The sequence below is a fragment of the Bos grunniens genome, chromosome 3 (genome assembly GCF_055505025.1).
Source record: "Bos grunniens cultivar Pamir isolate PY7600 chromosome 3, Bosgru_T2T1.0, whole genome shotgun sequence".
In the NCBI taxonomy this organism is placed as follows: Eukaryota; Metazoa; Chordata; class Mammalia; order Artiodactyla; family Bovidae; genus Bos; species Bos grunniens.
The window spans coordinates 12,313,868-12,335,109 of NC_141167.1; the positions used below are offsets into that span (position 1 = coordinate 12,313,868).

General features: G+C 50.8%; 1 protein-coding gene across 2 annotated transcripts in view; it reads right to left on the reverse strand.

Annotated features, from left to right (window-relative positions):
* Window positions 1-1,477: 1,477 nt before the first annotated feature.
* GRIK3 (glutamate ionotropic receptor kainate type subunit 3) overlaps window positions 1,478-21,242 on the reverse strand; it is a 248,779-nt gene continuing 229,014 nt past the window's right edge. For both annotated transcript variants that reach the window (XM_086394212.1, XM_086394211.1), the window contains exons 14-16: window positions 11,627-11,849; window positions 10,863-11,113; window positions 1,478-4,913 (exon numbers count right to left, since the gene is read on the reverse strand). In XM_086394212.1, the coding sequence (XP_086250338.1) occupies window positions 4,719-4,913; window positions 10,863-11,113; window positions 11,627-11,849 (669 nt within the window). In that variant the 3' untranslated portion in view covers window positions 1,478-4,718. The remainder of the gene's footprint in view (window positions 4,914-10,862; window positions 11,114-11,626; window positions 11,850-21,242) is intronic.

Consider the following 21,242-nt stretch of genomic DNA (forward strand, 5'->3'; position numbering starts at 1 on the left):
TGTCCACGGGGCTGGGCCTATCTCAGAGGTTAAGTCCATACAGCTGTTTGTCCAGATTGCTAAGGCCTTCCCAGATGACTGTCCACATGGGACCAGAGATGTGGGCCAGAGCAGAGAGCTGGGAAGGGTCTGGGAAGGGATGGGCTTCATGCTGAGTGATGAAGCCACAGCCGCCAGCCCACACATGGCACGCCCACCTGGGAGATGTCGGGGAGGGAGCTTCCCACTGTTCTGGGTGAGCGGGTGCCTGTGTCTGACTTCTGCTTTCCTGGGGCTTAGGGAGGGAGTGACTTCTAACCACGTGGAGCCTTCTCTCCACTGCCAGAGCCCTCCTCCATCCAGGGCTGGACTTGCCCTCTGCCCATGCCTGGGGCCTTGTGGGGAACCCGTGGGCTCGGCTAGTGGAGACAGAGTCTTGGCTGTGAGCAGGGGAGGTGCTCCCACCCTTCAGAGACTCAGAGTCAGCCCCTTCGCCAAGGGGGCCTTACCTGTCTTGAGACACACACCCAGCGTGGGGCCCACTGAATGGTGACAAAGTTCTCAGGTTTTTCTTATCTGTCCACAGAAGATGGACCAGTAACTGGTCAAGGGGAGAGAGAAAAGGAGGCCTCGTGGCCCCACCCCCAGGGCCTTGGCAGGGTGTGTGTGTATCCAGCGCTGCCCCTCAATCTGGCCAGTTGGAGCAGGCTGAGGGGAGGCACTGGCGTTTTGGGGTGGGGGATGGAGGTGGAAGGTAGGGGTGCTCTTCTCTTCAGGGCCGATATGTGCTGGACAGGAACAGTCCAGTGCCTGCTTGGGCCAGTCCCATCCTCCGCTCTATTCAAACCAGTGTTGAGCTGCCATGACCTCAGTGCCTCCGTGTGTGCCCACGTGCACTCGCCATGGCTCAGATCCACGCCGCGGGCAGGTGGGCGCGCACTCGCCATGGCTCAGATCCACGCCCGCGGGCAGGTGGGCCTGAACGTTATTTCCACTTGGCCCACCTCGCTGGGAATAGTTCCCTGGCTCCCACCCCAAGACGCAGCAGCACCTTCGTGCCCTGGGACAGAGCTCACATTCCGAGAGAAGCGACCTCCGCTGCACTCTGAATGCTGGGCTGGTCTCGGAGACAAACACAGGTCATCAGGCAGAGTTGGAGCCATTATCCACACACGGACATAAGGCTCGAATGGAAGGCGATATCAGGCTGCGTGTCCTCCCATCTCCATGTAGGACTTGAGAAATACTTTCAGTCCCTTTCAGGGGATTTCCCTAATGGAATTGTGCCACTGAGTTCCACCTTCCTCCCCTCCTTTGATGACGTTCTTCCTACCCCACCACCTCCTAGTCTTCCTGCCATCACAGTCTATATATGTGCATAGCCTCAGAAGAAATGACACGTTCATGGCGTGTCACACACAGAAGCACACACACGGTCGAGTGTGTAATACGAACATGGACATGGGCGTGTGCTATGAAAGTAGACCACATAAAGAGAGTGGCTCATGTCTGTGATTGGTGAGAAAAAATTGGCAAATACCTTCATCAGAATCTGGTTATCTGGAAATTGCCCAAAACAGTCATTTTCCCTTCAAATAGGACACTCCACAGAGAGCAAAGGAGTCACGAGCTGTGGGTCCCTAAAGAGTTTCCTCCCCACTTGGCCAGTCTCCCCAGGCCTATGTAATCTCAGCAAATCTTTGTGACAAATGACCTCTCTCCATGGCAGAAGTGTACCCAGACTCTAGTTCCCTTCCTGATTGTCCATTTCTGCTCCTATTGTGAGCTGGAACATATGTGCACCTTTGAACACACATATGTGAACACACACACATGAAGTCCAGGCCCACGTGGCTCCTCACATACAACATGCACTCCCTTGTGCTGTGCACCGGTCTAGTTCCCTCCACTGCACACACACATGCACACGTGCTCACAAACAGACCCCTGGATGACATGGCTTCTCCATTTAAACTTATTTAGCTTCTCCATTGGAGAAGGCAATGGCACCCCACTCCAGTACTCTTGCTTGGAAAATCCCATGGACGGAGGAGCCTGTTAGGCTGCAATCCATGGGGTCGCTATGGAGAAGGCAATGGCACCCTACTCCAGTACTCTTGCTTGGAAAATCCCATGGATGGAGGAGCCTGTTAGGCTGCAATCCATGGGGTCGCTATGGAGAAGGCAATGGCACCCTACTCCAGTACTCTTGCCTGGAAAATCCCATGGACAGAGGAGCCTGGTGGGCTGCAGTCCATGGGGTTGCGAAGAGTCGGACATGACTGAGCAACTTCACTTTCACTTTTCACTTTCATGCATTGGAGAAGGAAATGGCAACCCACTCCAGTGTTCTTGCCTGGAGAATCCCAGGGACGGGGGAGCCTGGTGGGCTGGCGTCTATGGGGTCGCACAGAGTCGGACATGACTCAAGCAACTTAGCAGCAGCAGTAGCTTCTCCATTAAAACATATTTTATCTTGTCCTCCACCCTCTGCCATTAGGTGCACAAAAGCGCGCACACACACACACACATAAGCATACACAGTTGTTCACATATGTATACATATGTATACTCACCAGAACCCCAATATGGCATGGCTTCTCCTGTTTTTACATGTATGGGGTCCTGCTGCTTGTCCAGATTTATCTCCTTCACCCCAAATTCACACACACGTGCACACACACACACATCAGAACCCAAAGGATTCTCCTATTATTGCATGCCCAGGACTCTGTTACATGCCCTCATTTATCCTTCATGCCCAGCCCCCAAAGATCAGACATATGAAGATACACATATATGCGCACGCACACACAGACACACATACATTCCTACATCCAGGAGCTCACAACAGCATGGCTTTTCCTATCATGATGTGTGTTGGCCACGTGGCATTCCATCCCTCTTCTCCCACCTCCAGTGCTCACAGCCTGTCAGAACTGCTGTGGCCCTGGGAACCAGCTGGTTTGGCCCAGTTTGGAGAAGGGACGATAGTTATCCCATGTGTCCACTGTGCTCTCCTGCTTTGGGACTCCTGAGGAGAGTTAGAGATTACCCTTCACCCCAGCTGAGAAGGTTCTTGAGACCTAAATGTGACTCTTTTCTTAACCAGGGTCCCAAGCAGTAGCAGAAGAGCGGCAGGGGGTGGCTGGCTGGTGTCTCCTGGTCTCTGTACAGATTTCCAGCCCCCTTTCCCTGGCACAAAGCCTGCCCTCTGCCCTTGGCCATGGGCAGCCTTGCTGGCCTCATCATGCTCTCTTTAAGGACACTTTGTTCCTAATCCCTCCACGTCTCGTTCTCCTCCCAGAATCTTACGTCTCAGACCTAGAGTATCTGTCCCAGCTGGCTGGAACCCACATATCACCTGGCCCACCCCTCGCTGCACCTCCTCTGCTGAACCCCCAAACCCCACAAGGTCCCAGCTCCTCTGGACAAGAGACCAGGGGCCACCACAACCTTGTATCTCTGTGTGGGGTCTTTGGTTAATCCTCCAGGAGGCAGCTTCAGCCTCCCCACTCCAGGGGCCTCTACCAGGGAGGCTATTCTGCTCCCTGGAAATTTTCTTTCTCTGGGGGGCATCTTCAGGTTTGACAAGTCCAGGAGGCATGGAGTTCTTTAAGCGCCCCCCAATCCAGCTTTCCCCATCTACCCCAAAGTGAGCCTGTGCCGTGGACTTGATCCTCCTTGGAGGAAGGTGACAATGTTCACGTCAATCTAGGCTACTTTCCTCCTTCCATGATGACAGAAGACGGTCAAGGTCAACTGGCCAGGAATGGGGAGCTGCTGAAGAGTAGATGGCAAAGAGCTCAAGCGTCCTAATGCCACTGGGGTTTAGAAAACAGCTTGGAAACCAGCAAAATAAAATCCAATGGCTCAAGGGCCTGTGGGATTTCCATGGAATCCACTGTTCCTCTGGCCGAGTCTCCGGGCATCCTTTGCGAGAGATCCCGCGGGTCCTTTCTCCTCCGGTCACAATGGGGAGGAGAATTTGCTCTGACCACTCTCCCACTCCTAGAGACCTTCTAGAGGAGCGGGACCCTTTGGGACATTGTCCGGAAGAATTCAAATTGGCATTCTCTGTGCATCCTCCTCTCTCCCAGACTCCAAACTCCTCTTTTTCCCTGCGAGGCTCCTGCCTTTAACTTTGCCCAAACAGGGGCTCCACCATGGGTGGTGTCAAGTCCAGGAGATGAGGACCATGTGAGCAGCCCCTGGGGGATGAGTTCTTCCTTCTGACCAGGCATGTGGGGTGGCTGTCCTCCAGCTTCAGCTCCCATCGGCAGCCAAACGATAACATCCTTTTCGGTACCCAAGGTCTGTGTCTCTGGTCTCATAGTCAAGTTCCAGGAGGCCTGCCCTCGTGGGGAAGGAGCGGCAACATGAGAGCTGTTTCCTGTTTTCTTTGGCCCCTGCAGGGCCATGGTAGAAACTTCTGACTATAGAAGAGAGTTGAGGGGCAGGTGAATTTGGCCTGAGAGAGGCATGTGCTTCCTTTGGCCTTGGCTGTCTTGGCTGGCAGCTTTAGAAACCCACAGAAGAAACAAGAGGAGGGTGAAGCCCAAGCAGCTGGCCTGGGGGCCTGCTGGTTTCCTGGTAGGTAAGGGCAGAGGGCTCTTGGCCCAACAGGCAGGCAGCAGCTCTGGTCCCCAAGTCCAGTGTGGGGCTTGGGGATGTTCTTCCAGTCTCCTTTGCTTTCCTCCACCCTGCCCCCAGGCCGGCGGTCCCCACCCCACCTGTGCCTAGGGGAACACGGGGGCCAATGATGTGCTGCAGGTCATGCTGTCTTTGCCTGGAAGCCGGCGATCATTGAATGTGTGCATGTTGATGACGGCGTCAGTCTTGACCATCATGGGAGGCTGTGGCTTGTGCTTGACCCGACGCTGGCAGGTAAGGGAGAAGCGGATCTCGTCAGCCACGGTGCTGCAGAAGGAACGCTGGGGTCGGGGGTGGGAGGGAAAGGAGCACAGGGGTGAGGCCTGGCCATGGAACTCCAGCCAACTCCTCCCCTTCCTCCCAGAGCCTGTGCTAAGGCCTCCAGGTTTCCTTCACACCTTTTCGCCACCTGCCCTCTGCCCACTGCAAGGTGATTAGTGTGAGTTGTTGTTGTTTAGTCGCTAAGTTGTGTCCAACTCTTTTGCAACCACATGGACTGCCAGGCTCCTCTGTCCATGGGATTTCCTGGGCAAGAATACTGGAGTGGGTTGCCATTTCCTTCTCCAGGGGATCTTTCCAACCCAGGGATTGAACCTCATTTCTTGCATTGGCAGGTGGGTTCTTTACCACTGAACCACTAGGGAAGCCCAGGTAGTTTGGAGAGCAGCCCAGAAAGCATCACGTCCTTGTTGGAATCTAAGGTGATATCATCTTAGCCCCATTTTACTGATGAACAAACTGTGGTTCTGACTGGCATGCACATTAAAGTCTGAGTAGTTCACCTGCCTGACTTTTCTCCACTAGCTTCTGAGGGCAGGAACCAGCAGTTTCATCCTATGAGCCCAGCCTCCAGCTCTAGGCCTGGCTCAGAGTCAGGGCTTAAGAAACACTTGATGAATATATGGATAACCTCTGTGAAAGGGGTTCCCACTGAAGGGAGGAGTCACTTTGCTCCCATTCAGGAAAGTCTAGTACAGATTTCTCACTGGGAAGGTAGTCCCTGTAGGGCTTTTGCTGGCTTGGGTCCCTGTGGGCATCCAAGAGGGACAGCTCAAGTGCAGCACTGCCCACAGGTATCTGATGGCAGTGGCTTCTACGAGACCAGCTGCCAGAGGCTGTCCCATGGCTTGTCGAGAAGGCAGCAGGCTGTCAATGCCTCAACTTGCCCGGGGAGGCCTGGGCATCAGCACTCAGATAGGTTGTAGTTAGGTCATATGGTACTGGGGAACGAGGACTTGGCTTTGAATTCTGTCTCTTACCCTCCGTGTGACCTCACCAAGCTTCCTCTTGTTCCTCCACTAAATGCAGGACATCTTCCCTCCTTTCCTCCCCTTTTCATTCTGCAACTATTTACCGAGACCTACTCTGTGCCATTTTCATACTGTTTATACTGTTCGTGGGGTTCTCAAGGCAAGAATACTGAAGTGGTTTGCCATTCCCTTCTCCAGTGGATCATGTTTTGTCAGAACTCTCCACCATGATCTGTTTTGGGTGGCCCTACACAGCATGACTCATAGTTTCATTGAGTTATACAAGGCTGTAGTCCATGTGACACTGAAAGATGAACTCCCCAGTTCAGTAGGTGCCCAATATTCTACTGGAGATCAGTGGAGAAATAATTCCAGAAATAATGAAGAGATGGAGCCAAAGCAAACACAACACCCAGTTGTGGATGTGACTGATGATAGAAGTAAAGTCCAATGCTGTAAAGAGCAATATTGCATAGGAACCTGGAATGTTGGGTCCATGAATCAAGGCAAATTGGAAGTGGTCAAACAGGAGATGGCAAGAGTGAACGTCGACATTCTAGGAATCAGTGAACTAAGATGGACTGGAATGGGTGAATTTAACTCAGATGACCATCATATCTCCTACTGTGGGCAAGAATCCCTTCGAAGAAATGGAGTAGCCATCATGATCAACAAAAGAGTCCAATGAAGTACTTGGATGCAGTATCAAAAACGACAGAATGATCTCTGTTCATTTCCAAGGCAAAGCATTCAGTATCACGGTAATCCAAGCCCTGACCAGTAATGCTTAAGAAGCTGAAGTTGAATGGTTCTATGAAGACCTACAAGACCTTCTAGAACTAACACCCCCAAAAGATGTCCTTTTCATTATAGGTAACTGGAATGCAGAAGTAGGAAGTCAAGAAACATCTGGAGTAACAGGCAAATTTGGCCTTGGAATACGGAATGAAGCAGGGCAAAGGCTAATAGAGTTTTGCCAAGAGAACACACTGGTCATAGCAAACACCCTCTTCCAACAACACAAGAGACGACTCTACACATGGATATCACCAGATGGTCAACACTGAAATCAGATTGATTATATTCTTTGCAGCCAAAGATGGAGAAGCCCTATACAGTCAGCAAAAACAAGACTAGGATCTGACTGTGGCTCAGATCATGAACTTCTTATTGCCAAATTCAGACTTAAATTGAAGAAAGTAGGGAAAACCACTAGACCATTCAGGTACGACCTAAGTCAAATCCCTTAATGATTATACAGTGGAAGTGAGAAACAGATTCAAGGAATTAGATATGATAGACAGAGTACCTGAAGAACTATGGACGGAGGTTCATGACATTGTACAGGAGACAGGGATCAAGACCATCCCCAAGAAAAAGAAACGCAAAAAGGCAATGGTTGTCTGATGAGGCCTTACAAATAGCTGTGAGTAGAAGAGAAATGAAAAGCAAAGGAGAAAAGGAAAGATATACCTATTTGAATGCAGAGTTCCAAAGAATAACAAGGAGAGATAAGAAAGTCTTCCTCAGTGATCAATGCAAAGAAATAGAGGAAAACAATAGAATGGGAAAGACTAGAGATCTCTTCAAGAAAATTAGGGATACCAAGGGAATATTTCATGCAAAGATGGGCACAAAAAAGGACAGAAATGGTATGGACCTAACGGAAGCAGAAGATATTAAGAAGAGGTGACAAGAATACACAGAAGAACTGTACAAAAAAGATCTTCATGACCCAGATAACCACAATGGTGTGATCACTCACCTAGAGCCTGACATCCTGGAGTGCAAAGTCAAGGGGGCCTTAGGAAGCATCACTACGAACAAAGCTAGTGGAGGTGATGGAATTCCAGTTGAGCTATTTCAAATCCTGAAAGATGATGCTGTGAAAGTGCTGCACTCAATATGCCAGCAAATTTGGAAAACTCAGCAGTGGCCACAGGACTGGAAAAGGTCAGTTTTCATTCCAATCCCAAAGAAAGGCAATACCAAAGAATGTTCAAACTACCACACAATTGTACTCATCTCATACTCTAGTAAAGAAATGCTTAAAATTCTCCAAGCCAGGCTTCAACAGTATGTGAACCGTGAACTTCCAGATGTTCAAGCTGGATTTAGAAAAGGCAGAGGAACCAGAGATCAAATTGCCAACATCTGTTGGATCATTGATAAAAGCAAGAGGATTCCAGAAAAACATCTATTTCTGCTTTATTGACTACATCAAAGCCTTTGACTGCGTGGATCGCAACAAACTGTGGAAGATTCTTAAAGAGATGGGAATACCAGACCACCCAACCTGCTTCTTGAGAAATCTGTATGCAGGTCAGGAAGCAACAGTTAGAACTGGACATGAAACAACAGACTGGTTCCAAATAGGAAAAGGAGTACGTCAAGGCTGTATATTGTTACCCTGCTTATTTAACTTATATGCAGAGTACATCATGAGAATTGCTGGGCTGGATGAAGCACAAGCTGGAATCAAGATTGCCAGGAGAAATATCAAGAACCTCAGATATGCAGATAGCACCACCCTTATGGCAGAAAGTGAAGAAGAACTAAAGAGCCTCTTGATGAAAGTGAAAGAGGAGAGTGAAAAAGTGGGCTTAAAGCTCAACATTCAAAAAACTAAGATCCATGGCATCTGGTCCCATCGCTTCATGGCAAATAGATGGGGAAACAGTGGAAACAGTGTCCGACTTTTCTTTTTGGGCTCCAAAATCACTGCAGATGGTGACTGCAGCCATGAAATTAAAAGATGCTTGCTCCTTGAAAGAAAAGTTATGACCAACCTGGACAGTACATTAAAAAGCAGAGACATTACTTTGTCAACAAAGGTCCATCTAGTCAAAGCTATGGTTTTTCCAGTGGTCATGTATGGATGTGAGAGTTGGACTATAAAGAAAGCTGAGCGCTGAAGAATTGATGTTTTTGAACTGTTGGACTCTTGAAAGTCCCTTGGACTGCAAGGAGATCCAACCAGTCCATCCTAAAGGAAATCAGTCCTGAATAGTCATTGGAAGGATTGATGTTGAAGCTGAAACTCCAGTGCTTTGGCCACCTGATACGAAGAACTGACTCATTTGAAAAGACCCTGATGCTGGGAAAGATTGAAGGCGGGAGGAGAAGGGGATGACAGAGGATGAGATGGTCGGATGGCATCACTGACTCAATGGCCATGAGTTTGAGTAAACTCTGGGGTTGGTGAAGGACAGGGAGGCCTGGTGTGCTGCAGTCCATGGGGTCACAAAGAGTTGGACATGACTGAGCGACTGAACTGAACTGAGCTGAACTCTGTGCCAGGCACTGATGTTCTAGGTGTTAGGAACAGAGCACTGAAAAATACAGACAAGGTCCTAGCGCTCAGGGAACACTGATGATGGGATAGAAACAGATAATATACATGTGAACAAATAAATAGTTTCAGAAAGAGATAACTATTAAGAGAATAAAGCATTGAAATGGGATAGAGTTGGGTGGGGAGTGGGGATAGGTGGGAAAGACTACTTGAGCTTCAGCTGATGACCAGAAGACTCTAAGAATATGGGGCTCTGGGAGAAGCACAGTGCAGGGTGCTGGAACAGCATGTGCAAAGGCCCTAAGGCAGAAATGTGCTTGGCTGGTTAGGGACTAAAAACGTGGCCAGTGTGTGTGGAGCAGAGTAAGAGAGGGGAGAGTGGGAAAGAGGAAGCTGGAGAGGTGGGTAAGGACTAGATCCTGTAGGCTTTTTAGTGGAATTTGGAGCGCATTTCAATTGTAATGTAATTCTAATGTAACCTAAAGGATTTGATTGTTCTTAGATGAATCATAATTTTTAAAACCATTCCCAATTATTGAACATTTAGGTTTTCTCACATTTTTTTTTCACATTACAATGAACACGTCAATGAACATTCTTGTCAATAAAATTGCACATGTTTTGGCCACTTCCATTGGGTACATTTCTAAAAGTAGAAATTGACTGATCAAAACATGTAGCCTTCTTTAAAGACTCTGGCCATACTGCAGAGTTACCTTCCAGAAACTTACACTCTTGGACTCCTCCTGAGCAATGTGGTAACATGTCCCTTTTCTCACACCTGTGAGAACTTGAACACCAAGAATTATCTTTGCCCTTCCTCTTTGCTCACTCTGGCTTACTGATTAGAAACGACTCCACTGAATTTTGGGTGGATGTGTAAGTGCATCTTATACAGAAGACTTAACTGCAATCTCCTTCCACACTTGTCCTGTCTCCTTTTCAACTTCCCTGTGAGAAGAGCTTCCCCACAGACCACTGGCCCTCCACTCAAGGTACACATTCAAATCACTCTGTACACTTTCTTAAGAAGCCATTCCCAGGGGCCACCACAGACTAATTAAAACATAGTCTCTGGGAGTGAGGCCAGGGTATTAGCACTTAAAACACTTTCTCCCTGTGATTCCAATTTGCTACTGGGACCCAGAACCACTGCCCAACCACACGTGAATTAATCAGAGGGGGTGAACCTAGCAAGCTTGGGTTAACCCTCTTAACTCTTTTTCTCTGTTAAACTTTTGATTATGGAAATTTCCAAAAATATGCAGAAGTGAAGAGAACAGTATAATGAACCCCTGTGTAAGCATCACTAAGCATCCACAATTACCCTAGAGGGGTTTATGCAGGGGAACGACATAGTTCGAATTAAGTTTTAAACAGGGCACGGGCTGCTGTATGGAAAGCAGCTGGTGGAGAGAAAGAGAGGAGGCAGGAAGACCCGACCAGGCTAGTGTGTGGTCCAGCTGGGGATGATGGGCATGGCCTAGCATGGAGCCAGCATGATGGGAAAGCGTGCAGAATGGAGCTGGTAGGGCTTCCTGGAGAATGGGACGCAGAGTGGGCTATGGGGGGAGGGGTGGGATCGGACACCACCTTGCCCCTGGCACCTAAGGAGTGTGAAGCCAGTGTGGCCCCTGATCTGTTCCGTACCTTCCCCAGGCCCGCTCCAGTTCTTGGAGGTTTACCTGCTCTCGCTCTGCGGTCTTGCGGAGCTTGTACACAAACTCGCCCACAGCCACCAGCACAGACAGGACCAGCCCGGCGGCGAGGACGATAAAGATGCCCCCGATCTTCTGGATGCCCAGGGCGCTGGCCTCTTTGTTTTCCTCCTCGGGACACCCGCTGCCCCGCCACCACTTCTCCTTCATGATGTGCAGCTTGTCCTCCTCCTGGAGCTGCAGGATGGCAATGGTGATCTTGTCCCGGTACGGGGAGCCTGGGTGGGGGAGAGGGGGCCCTGGCCATCAGTGGCCTTCAGCCCATCTGTGCGCCCCCGCCAACACCCTGGCAGGGGCTAGCCACCGTCACTAGCCCTCTCAGCACACTCTTCTGAAGGGGACCCCCAGTGCCAGGAGGCCCCTCTTTTAATTCATCAATGGTGTCTCCACGGATCCAGGGTGGAGAGTCTTGCCTATGAATCCCTGTCCCCGCAGGCCTCTGGAAGGCCCAGTGTATCTGAGCTGCCTCAGCAGGGATGAGGTCAGAGAGAGGAGGCAAGACCTTAACTGACCCCCATCTCTGTGTCTGCCCCCGGGTCTCCTCTGCTCAGGCCTGCGCTGACCGCATGAGGCTTATGACTCTGCCGTTTTGTTTCTGGGCTGAGCCCTTTCAAGGCTCAGGGGGTGATCTGAGAGAGGGAGTGGGAGGCCACGTGTGTGCAAGAGTGAACCTGGGGGTCTTGCCCACCTCTGTCCCCCGCCGCCCTCCTGTCTGCAGCCCCTGTGCTCACCCATGGGCGTGCCGATGCCATAGCCCTTGGAGTCGATGAGGCCCCCGATCTGGGTGAGGTTGCAGTTCCTCTGAGTGACGTACTCGATGGTGGTCGATTCCATGAGCAGCGCGTAGTCGGCCGTCAGCGTCCGCTGGATGCCCTCCTCGTTGTTCTTCACCAGCGCCGAAGGTTTGCTGCTCATGAAGGCCCACATCTTCTCGAAGGTGGAGATCTTGGATTTCTGGGCCACGGGGAAGCAGTGGGGGTGATGCACACACAGTTACTGACCACACAGGGGCCAAGCACTGCTCACTCTCAGCAGGGCCTGGGTCACTGAATCCTGTGCACAGTCCTTAGAGTGAGTGAGTTCCACCCACTGCTCAGATGTGGAAACTGAGGCCCTGGGAGGGTATGTCCTCAAACACGTGGCATCTGATTGTAAAGCTGAGAGTCAGACTCAGGTCCACCCACATGGAAACCCTTGACTCTTTGCTGTGGCACAAGAGGTCTTCAGGCTTTTCTTTAAAAATTTGTTTATTTCTCTAAGATTTATTAAACAATTAAACACATGTAGGTCATGTTGCAAGTGCTTTACCTGCATGAACTCACTGATTCTTCCCCATAGTCAGAGGGGACAGGTATGGGTTGGCCAAAATTTTGTTTTGGTTTTTCCATGGCATCTTATGGAAAAACCCAAATGAACTTTTCGGCCAACCCAGTACTATCACTAGCTCCAGTTTACAGATTAGAGAATGGAGTTTAGCTGTGCCTCAATTTGCCTGATTTACTCAGACACAAACTGGCAAAACCGGGCTATCTGACTCCAGAGTCCATGCTCCTAACCACTGAGCTTCCCTGCCTCTTAGAAACCGCTGTGAGGGTGGCCGGGAAGGTGGGTGGATGCTGAGGAGGGCAAAGCTCGGTGGATTCTGGGCCCCCTACTCCCACTTCAAGCAGTCCCTCTTATGCACCATGTTCCTGGGGAACGTTTGTCTCAGGCAAGGGTTCCTGTCTGTTCTCCATCAATATAGTGAAAAAGAAGCAGGGTAAGAATTGCTGAGAGGGCAGGAGAGTAGGGGTAGTCAGAGCAGGTAGTCTGGACGCCCCCTCACCCTCTGGTTCCAGGGTGTCCCGGGCTGGATGCTGCTGCCTTGGTGGAACCAGCATCCTTGAGAACAGGCTGGTGTGTGGACTGTTGTGCTTGATCCCCAGCTGGGGGAACTCAGGAAGGGCCTGGGGCCAGGAGAGGTTCAGTGTCTCTTGCTGCCGGAAAGGACTGGGCAGAACAAGGTGCATACCTTCATGAGATTTCTTGGGATCTTAATGTCTGCCGGCTGCCTGCTCCCAGCAGGGATCAGCCCTCCATGCATCCCAGGGGAGCAGGTGGCTCTGCAGTCCCCACTGTCCCTGGCTTTTTCTGAGTCTGGCTGTGCCTGTCTGTGATATCGGCCTGTCTGACTGGCACCTGGCCCATTTCCGGGGTGCGTGATGGCATGAGTGTGCTCCAAGAGGCTGGTGTGGGGCTGGGGAGAAGGGAGAAGCTGTGACTGTCAGGAGTGGTGGGGGAGGGGGCTGGGAGGACAGTGGACCTTCGACTCTCCAGGTGCCTCCTAGTTTTAAGGGCTGTCTCTCCAAAAGTGCCTGGGGAGGAGGGAGCCCCAGAGCAGCAGGCAGCGCCTCACTCGAGATTCCACCTGAGCCCAGAATCTCTTGAGTGCCAGTGATGCCGCCTTTGGGCATAGGGTCTGAGGGCACCTTCACAGACACTCTCCTCCTGCAAGTTTATCTGCCCTGAAGCCGAAGGTCTGGGAGGGCTCAGATGCCTGGAGCCCCTCAGTGGGTTCCACTGGAGCAGCAAGCTGGCTGATCCCACTCCTGCCTATCCTCAGCCTGTCCCATGATCAGCTATTCCTGCTCCTCAACTTTTTCATCCTCCTGTAGCCCCAGATGCTCCCCACCCCAACCCCACACTTAACTGCTCTTGCCCTTAAGAACATTCCTGATTTTCAGCTCTTCGGACTCTCCAGACATCTCTTATTTTCTAGATAACTTCTGCTACCCAGACTCTGCCCCCTCCAGCTTTTCCCTCGGGTCTGCTCTAACTCTGTCCCTTTTCCTGCCCAGATTCTCATAGTCTGAAGCTTCAAACTGGCTCCAATGATCGCTGTCCCTGGGATTCACACCCTGGTGAGATCCCTTCCCCTGCAGTGTGGGCTGGGCCCAGTGACTTGCTTTTAACCCCTGCCCCCCAGGAGTGATGGGCTTCCCTGATAGCTCAGCTGGTAAAGAATCTGCCTGTACTGCAGGAGACCTCGGTTTGATTCCTGGGTCAGGAAGGTTTGCTAGAGAAGGGATAGGCTACCACTCCCCTATTCTTGAGCATCCCTTGTGGCTCAGCTGGTAAAGAATCTGCCCGCAATGCGGGAGACCGGGTTTCCATCCCTGGGTTGGGAAGATTCCCTGGAGAAGGGAAAGGTTACCCAATGCAGTATTCTGGCCTGGAGAATTCCATGGACTTTACAGTCCATGGGGTCGCAAAGAGTTAGACACGACTGAGCGACTTTCACTTTCACTTTTTCCACGAGTGATGGGAAATCTCACATCTGAGATTAAGTTACAGGAGAGGCTGACTTCTGCCTTGCTTGTACTCTCTCTGGCTTGCTGCTTTGATGGAAGCTCACTGCTATGCTGTGAGCTGCCCCGTGGAGAGGTCCACATGACAAGGATCAGAGGGCAGCCTCTAGCCAACAGTCAGTGGGGAGACGGAAGCCCTCAGTCCAACAGCCTAGGGGGAACTGAAGGCTGCCAACTATTACTTGAGTGAGTTTGAAAGCTGGACCTGGAGGTGCAGCGTTAGCCACCACATGGATCCTGGCCTGTGAGAGGCCCTTTGCAGACGACCCAGCTATGCTGTGCTGATTCCTGACCCACAGACTGAGAGATCATAATATTGTTGTTTTAAGACACTAAGTTTGGGGTAATTTGTTATGTAGCAGCAGGTAACTGATATACTCTCTTACACACATGCTGACACAAGCTGCTTTTATTCCCAATATAGTCGCTTTCTCAGATAATCAGTTGCAACTATTCCTCTAATAAGATTATCCAAGTCCAGTCATTCCTGCTTCCCAGGGACACACGGCCTCAGGCACTCTGCTTTCTTGGTTTGTTGTTGTTGTTTAGTTGCTAAGTCGTGTCCAGCTCTTTTCCAATCCCATAGACTGTAGCCCATTGGGCTCTTCTGTCCATGGGATTCTCCAGGCAAGAATACCAGAGTGGGTTGCTATGCCCTCTTCCAGGGGATCTTCCCAACCCAGGGATTGAACCCAGGTCTCCCACGTTGCAGGCAGATTCTTTACCACCTGAGCTACCAGGGAAGCCTGAGATATATAAAAACTAAATACTATTCTCTCATCAGTGATTTTAGCACCTCAACTCCTTTTCCATCCCAGTCCCTCCTGCTTTCCAAATTCTCCTTCTTCTCCTAGAGGTGGGAATTAGGAGTGGCTGAGGCCATCAGGGCTCCCCTTCTATCTCCCAATGTGTCCATCCATCCAACTATCTATCCTTCCATCTACATATCCATCCACCCACCCATCCACCGCCCATCTATTCTCTTTTTGTCATGTTTGTATTCTCACCTATCCTCTCACACTATCTACACACCAATTCATTCTACTAACTATGCAACTATCCACCCAGTCTTTTACCTATTTATCCATCCATCCAATACCCACCCATTCTCTTGTCCACCTACCCATCACCAACCATCCCGCCATCTCTGCTCCTCACCCAGCTTACCCACTCATTCTCCCCACAACTAGCCATCAGTATCTTGACAATGAACCATTCAGGGAGCCTTATCCCATTCCCTCTGTGTCAGAAGGGATGAACTTCTCCTGTTTCTGGAAACCCTTCCCTGAGTCCTCTTCCTTAACACCCCAACACCTAGTTCCTCCTATACACAGGCCTGCCAGACATCAAAACATATGCTCTTCCCAGGAACACCCCATCATAAATGTAGACAGAAATTCCCATTGGAGGCTGGAGTGGGGAGGGACTGGTATTGGGGCTGATGGGCTTTGAGGAGAGACGCCTGCAGCAGGTAAAGGACCAGGATGAGGACGATGGGAAAGGACACCGGAGAACTTGGGCCAGTTCAGGTGAAAAGTAACAATAGAGCGGGAAGCTGGCTGTGATACTGATTTCCATAGTTCCTGCTCTCCTGGCTCCATGTCAACAAATTCACTATCTCCATCACCTGTAGGCAGATGAGCCCGAAACCTGCCTCCCCAGAAAGGCCAGCCCCTGTGTTGTCTCATATCTTGGGATCCCCATTTTCCACAAAACCCACTCATGGTTTCTAATTCCCCTTAGATTCTGTCCCGTCCTTAAATGATATTCCATGATTCCGAGTACATCCCTGAGAAACTTCCTTCTGGTACCTCTGAGGCAGGGAGGGTTACAGCCAGGGCCCTTCCTGGAATCTCAGCCCCTCTCCCACCTTCCTGGGCCGGGTCACCAGCGGTCCGAGTTCCATCACTGGCCCAAGTAGTGACCACGCCAGGGGATGGTCCCACATCACTATGGCTCCAATTCAATCCTGCCTGTCCCCCAGCTCCAGTGGGAACCTTAAGAAGCGCTGTTTCAGGGCCAGTCACCCAATCAATTAATGGAATCGTTTGGAGCAGCTGATACAGGGCGACACGCCAGGACGGAGAGGCTTTTTTTATCAGTGAAATTGGCAAGAAAGTAAGTTTCAGGCTCATGACTTTCAATTCTAGCCTTCTCAAAGAAGTAAATTGATTTTCCCCAACTGAAGATATTTAATCTTGAGAATTTAACATTTCTGTACAAGAAAATGTATATAGGTATATATATATATATATAAACATAAATCAATTCCAAAGGGAACTGAATCTCAGGGAATGTATGCGGGGAGGCAGTGGCAATGTGATTCCATGCGAGACCTCGGGTATTTTCCATACTGGAGAGGAGACCTTTTCCCAGATTAATTGGCTTTCTTATCCCTGGATGTGGAGTCTTTGGCCTTATTGGATCCACATACTCGAGCATCATGTCTCTTGGGTTATTTTCATGGGCATCAGGGGGCTTCTTGAGGCCCCCACCTCTGCCCACCTTCCCAGCACAGACTTGCTGATCCTTTGGCCTAGCAGCTGCTTCTACAGACTGCATGAGGCCCTGAGGCTGGCCCGTGCAGGGGAGAGTCAGGAGGTAAGGGTTGCAGACTGGCCCCTGTAGGGAGAGTGAGGAGGTGAGGGCTACAGGCGGGGGATGGAGGTAATGGGAGAGGTTGGCCCCACTGCACGGACTCTGGTGTCACACTTACCTGGGTTCAAATGCCAACTCCTTCTGTGACCACAGGCAAGTGATGTTACATCTCTGAGCTTCCCTTTCCACATGGGTAAAACAGGGATACACTTAGCATAGAGCTAAGTTCCTAGGATGTGCTTGATAAATGGCTGGCATCATTCTATCTTTTTAAGCCTCCTTAATTCTCTTTAAGGCTCGGTTTTCTCATCCAGAAATTGGGGATAATAATTTCTAGAGTGCAGAGTTCCTATAGAAATGAAATGACGTAAGACTCAGTGGTAGAAAACTCCAGGGCTGACAGGGTCCAGGCAGGGATACTGTAAATACGTCAAGACGGCTGAATGGAGTTCTGGTAAGCTGAGAGGGCGAGTGCCCTCCTGGCTCCCAACAATCTGTCTCTGCATGAGCGCTGGTTCAGGGATACTCCATCTTTCATGTTTTCAAGAAGCTGGATATGTGACTTTTTAATGCAAAAGTCTCCCTATTTTAAAATGCTGATCACTAAATAATATATATAAGAAATATCTGGCCCCTAAAATCATATCTGTGGGCTCAACAGGGCTGTGTATCACCGAAAATAAACAACAAAAAGAGCTGACATTCATTGCATGTATATCCTGTGTCAGGTATGGTTCGAAGTTGCTTATATAAATTATCCCGTTTAATCTTCTCAAAAATCACCTCTATGGAGGGGGGGGAGTATCATTGTTATACCCATTTCATAAGTGAGAAAACCGAGGCACAGAGAGCTCACCAGTAACTGAGTCATTCTCAATAACATCCCATCATCTTCCGGCTGACCCTGCACCTGTTGCTGCCCCTCAGGCCACCTGCTCGGTGTCTCTTCTATTCTGAGGGCTTCTGGGCTCCCCTGAAGAGCTCGGCTCTGCGCAGAGGTACACAGCCAACCTGTGACAGAGGCACCAATCTCCTCCACAATGCCCCCTGGACCTAATCTGGAGGGACCTGGAAGATGAGAGGTTCTCCAGGTGTCTACTGGCTGTGGTTTCTCCAGGGGGCTCCTGTTTGCCTCAGGAGGGGACTACAGGGAAAAAGGAGAAAAGGAGCCAGCCAGTTTGTCCATCTTCTGGGTCTGCCATACGGAGGGACATCAGGGAAGAAAGCCTTTGCCTCTGTGTGCCTGGCCCTGGTCTAACCACTGTATACACGGTAGTTCATTGAATCTCCTTGCGGCACAGTGGGACTCAGAATCCATCATCCAGGTGAGCAGACTGAAGCTCAAAGGAATAAAGTGACTTCCCCATGGTCACCCAGCAGAGACAACAGCCAAGACTCAAGTCCTGGTCTGTCTGACTCTAAGACTGATGTGACTTGACTGTGCCAGGCTGCACCACACCCAATTCTGCCTGGTCACTGCATTTCTGTCCTATTCTGCTTCTGCTAAGTGCCATCAGAGAGGCCAGCAGTCAGCTCAGGAGGAATTAGAGGTGGAGCTCTGGAGCACCCTCCTGAGACTTCCAGCCCAGGGCAGAGTCTGTTGAGCAACTGGAAGGTGGGAGTTGGACTGGACGGCCTCTCCAGGCACCTTCCAGACTCAGTTGCTAGGATGGGGCGACACTATACCCTCAGTGGGGCCTGATGGTGCCAGGGACCCTGGGAGCCTGGAAGTCTTGGTCCCCAGCTCTGTCGCTTTCCTAAGCAGCTGTGGCTCACACACAGTCTCTCCCACGTGTGATGTCTCTCCTACCGCAAGACCAAAGAGGGCTAAATCCTTGGAGAAGCTGCCTTCCGACACCCTCTGTCTTCAAAGCTCCCCAGCCCTCCCTGCCGAGAACACGCTTTCCTCACATACTCCTTTACATTTTTGCCTACATATTTTTACAGCCAAACAGCGCTTTCAAAGGCCTCCTTTTTTATCTCCTAATTAATTTTTATCTTCCAAGACGGAGGGAGCACAACACAGGAGACGCTGTTTGTGATGCTTGCTGCTCCCTGACAACTCTTCAAATGAAATTTCCTTTGGAATGACGGGCTGCCTCCAGCCACGCGTCTCCCAGGCTACAGAGTAGGGGGCAAGGGATCTGGAGCCCCGCCCCGAGAGACTGGCGCCCCACTTCCTGCAGTTGCCATCTTTGGATGGGGATGCATTCTCTGCCTCGAGTGCTCCTCTCCATCAGGGGGTGCTTTTTAAGACGGTTTGCAGCTTAACCTGGAAACAGGCTAACCGCAGAACCAAAGTTCATCTGCCCTGGGCTCTGGAACCTTCAGGGATGCTCCCTGCTGGGCTCCTAGCCTCAACACAGTCTTCTGTGTTTGCTTTACTTGCTTCCTGCCGTCTTTTCATTCCACCCTTTAATCCAGCAACGGCATCCGCTCAACGTGCAGTATTTAAGCAACTACAATGTACCAGGACTGTTCTAGGCTATGGAAGATACGGCTTCACTCTTCCCCCAAGGAATTCCTGGATGGTAGCTGGCTCCTTGGAGAAATGCTATGGACACAGGGACAAAGAGCACAGGCCTCTGAGCCAGACTACCTGGGCTCAAACCCCAATACTGCGTTTCACCGGCTGTTAGATATGAGGCAAGAAGTATGAACTCAGGTTACTTTCGGAGCCTTCCTTTCGCTGTATGTTCGATGTGGGGGTGGCAATAGTGTCTGCCTTCCAGGGATGTCATGAGGATGATAGGTGTGAATACAGGTAAAGTGCTCAGAACGTTGCCTAGCACACAGTAAGTGCTCAATAAATGTTACTGTAATTGTGGACTTTGCCAGTGTCTCCAGGACATCTAACGGCAACCTCTGGAGCCAATTCCTGTTCAACCCTAGTGCCAACCTTGCAGTACACACTCATGGGCAGGGGAGAGGCCCACTCCTCCAGGAGAAGACCCTAGAGGGGCTGTGGGAGAGGGCAGTGTGTGTGCAGACAGAGTAACCGACCATACATCAGCTCCTTTGAGCCTTGATCAATTCACCCAGCCCCTCTGGGCCTCTGATTCTCTAGGTTTAGCTCAGGTTTCCTTCCAGCTCTAATTTGAAAGCTACCATAAGGAGGCTTCCCCCAGGCCTGGTACAGGTGTAGGGGAGGCGGAGGGCTTGGACTAAGCAAGGCAGGGTGGGGCAGGGCAGGGAGGAAGTAAGTTTGTCCAGGGACCTTCTGGGAGGATCTTTGCTTCTAGCTTATCATCCAAGGTGTGGTTAATGTAGCCACACTCAAGTTCCTCCCTGCCTACAAAACAGTCCCATGGCTGGTGCCATTGGTAGGGAGGCTGGGCAAGAAGCACTTCATTTGAATTAAAGCAGGATACAAGGTGGCCAGACAGCAAGCGGAATTCACTGGCGATCAGGAGAGTGAGGAAGGGGAGCTGGTTCTTCAGGGGCTGTGCAGTTGCTCTTCCTGGCCCAAGGCCCCAGTGAGCCTGGGCCCTTCCGCCCCAGCATCCCAGCTGGGTGGTAGCATCTGCATCCCTCCCCGGTCCTCCTCGTTGCACCATTTGCAGGGAAGGTGGGTGAGGGCGGTGCGGGCTGCGGGAGGTGCTGCTTGATGCCGAGGACAGTAGCTCGGTGGGGAGCAGGGACCGGGCTCTTGGAAGCCAATCTGAGCATCTTAGCATGGAGGGAGGCAAGGGCATCCAATCAGCGCCAATGAGCCTGCACTGGGCTTATTTATGCTGCTTCTCTTTGATCGGGAGCCCTGCTTAGAGACGGGCTCATGTGTAATGCATGAGGGATGCTCTGGCATAGTCAAAGGGCTGGGCCGCAGCCTGGGGATTGGCAGGAGCAGGCGTGTGCATGCATGTGCGCACACACACACACACATACATGGGCCATCCTCCCACTCACACTTATGTAAGCACACCCATGGGGACATTCAAGCAGACAGACATGTGTGCACTCTCCACATATATATACATGTAGACCCTCGAGCTCATATTTCACACATAGTCACGTGTCCACATGCCCAGATCACAGGGACACAGGCACACATGTGCCCACCAGTGCATATATGCAGACACTTGTGGTCAAGCAGAAAGACACACGAGCACCCAGACAGGCTGACTCGTACGTAGGTACACATGTGCATATACATAGACACATTATATACTGCTACATGCACCGTGCATGCAGTCACATACTCACATGCTTGCTCACCCTCATGAATACATACACAGGGTCCCAGAGAGCCCCAGTGTGCTTATGACAATGCTTTATCTCCCCTTCACTATAAATAAATACCTGGGGGTGACCTCACAGGAAGACTGCGTTTGCCAGTAGCAGCATTCCAGAGGGGAGTCTGTTTCCTCTTGTTCCTCCTCACTAAGCACGGAACTGCTTCTAC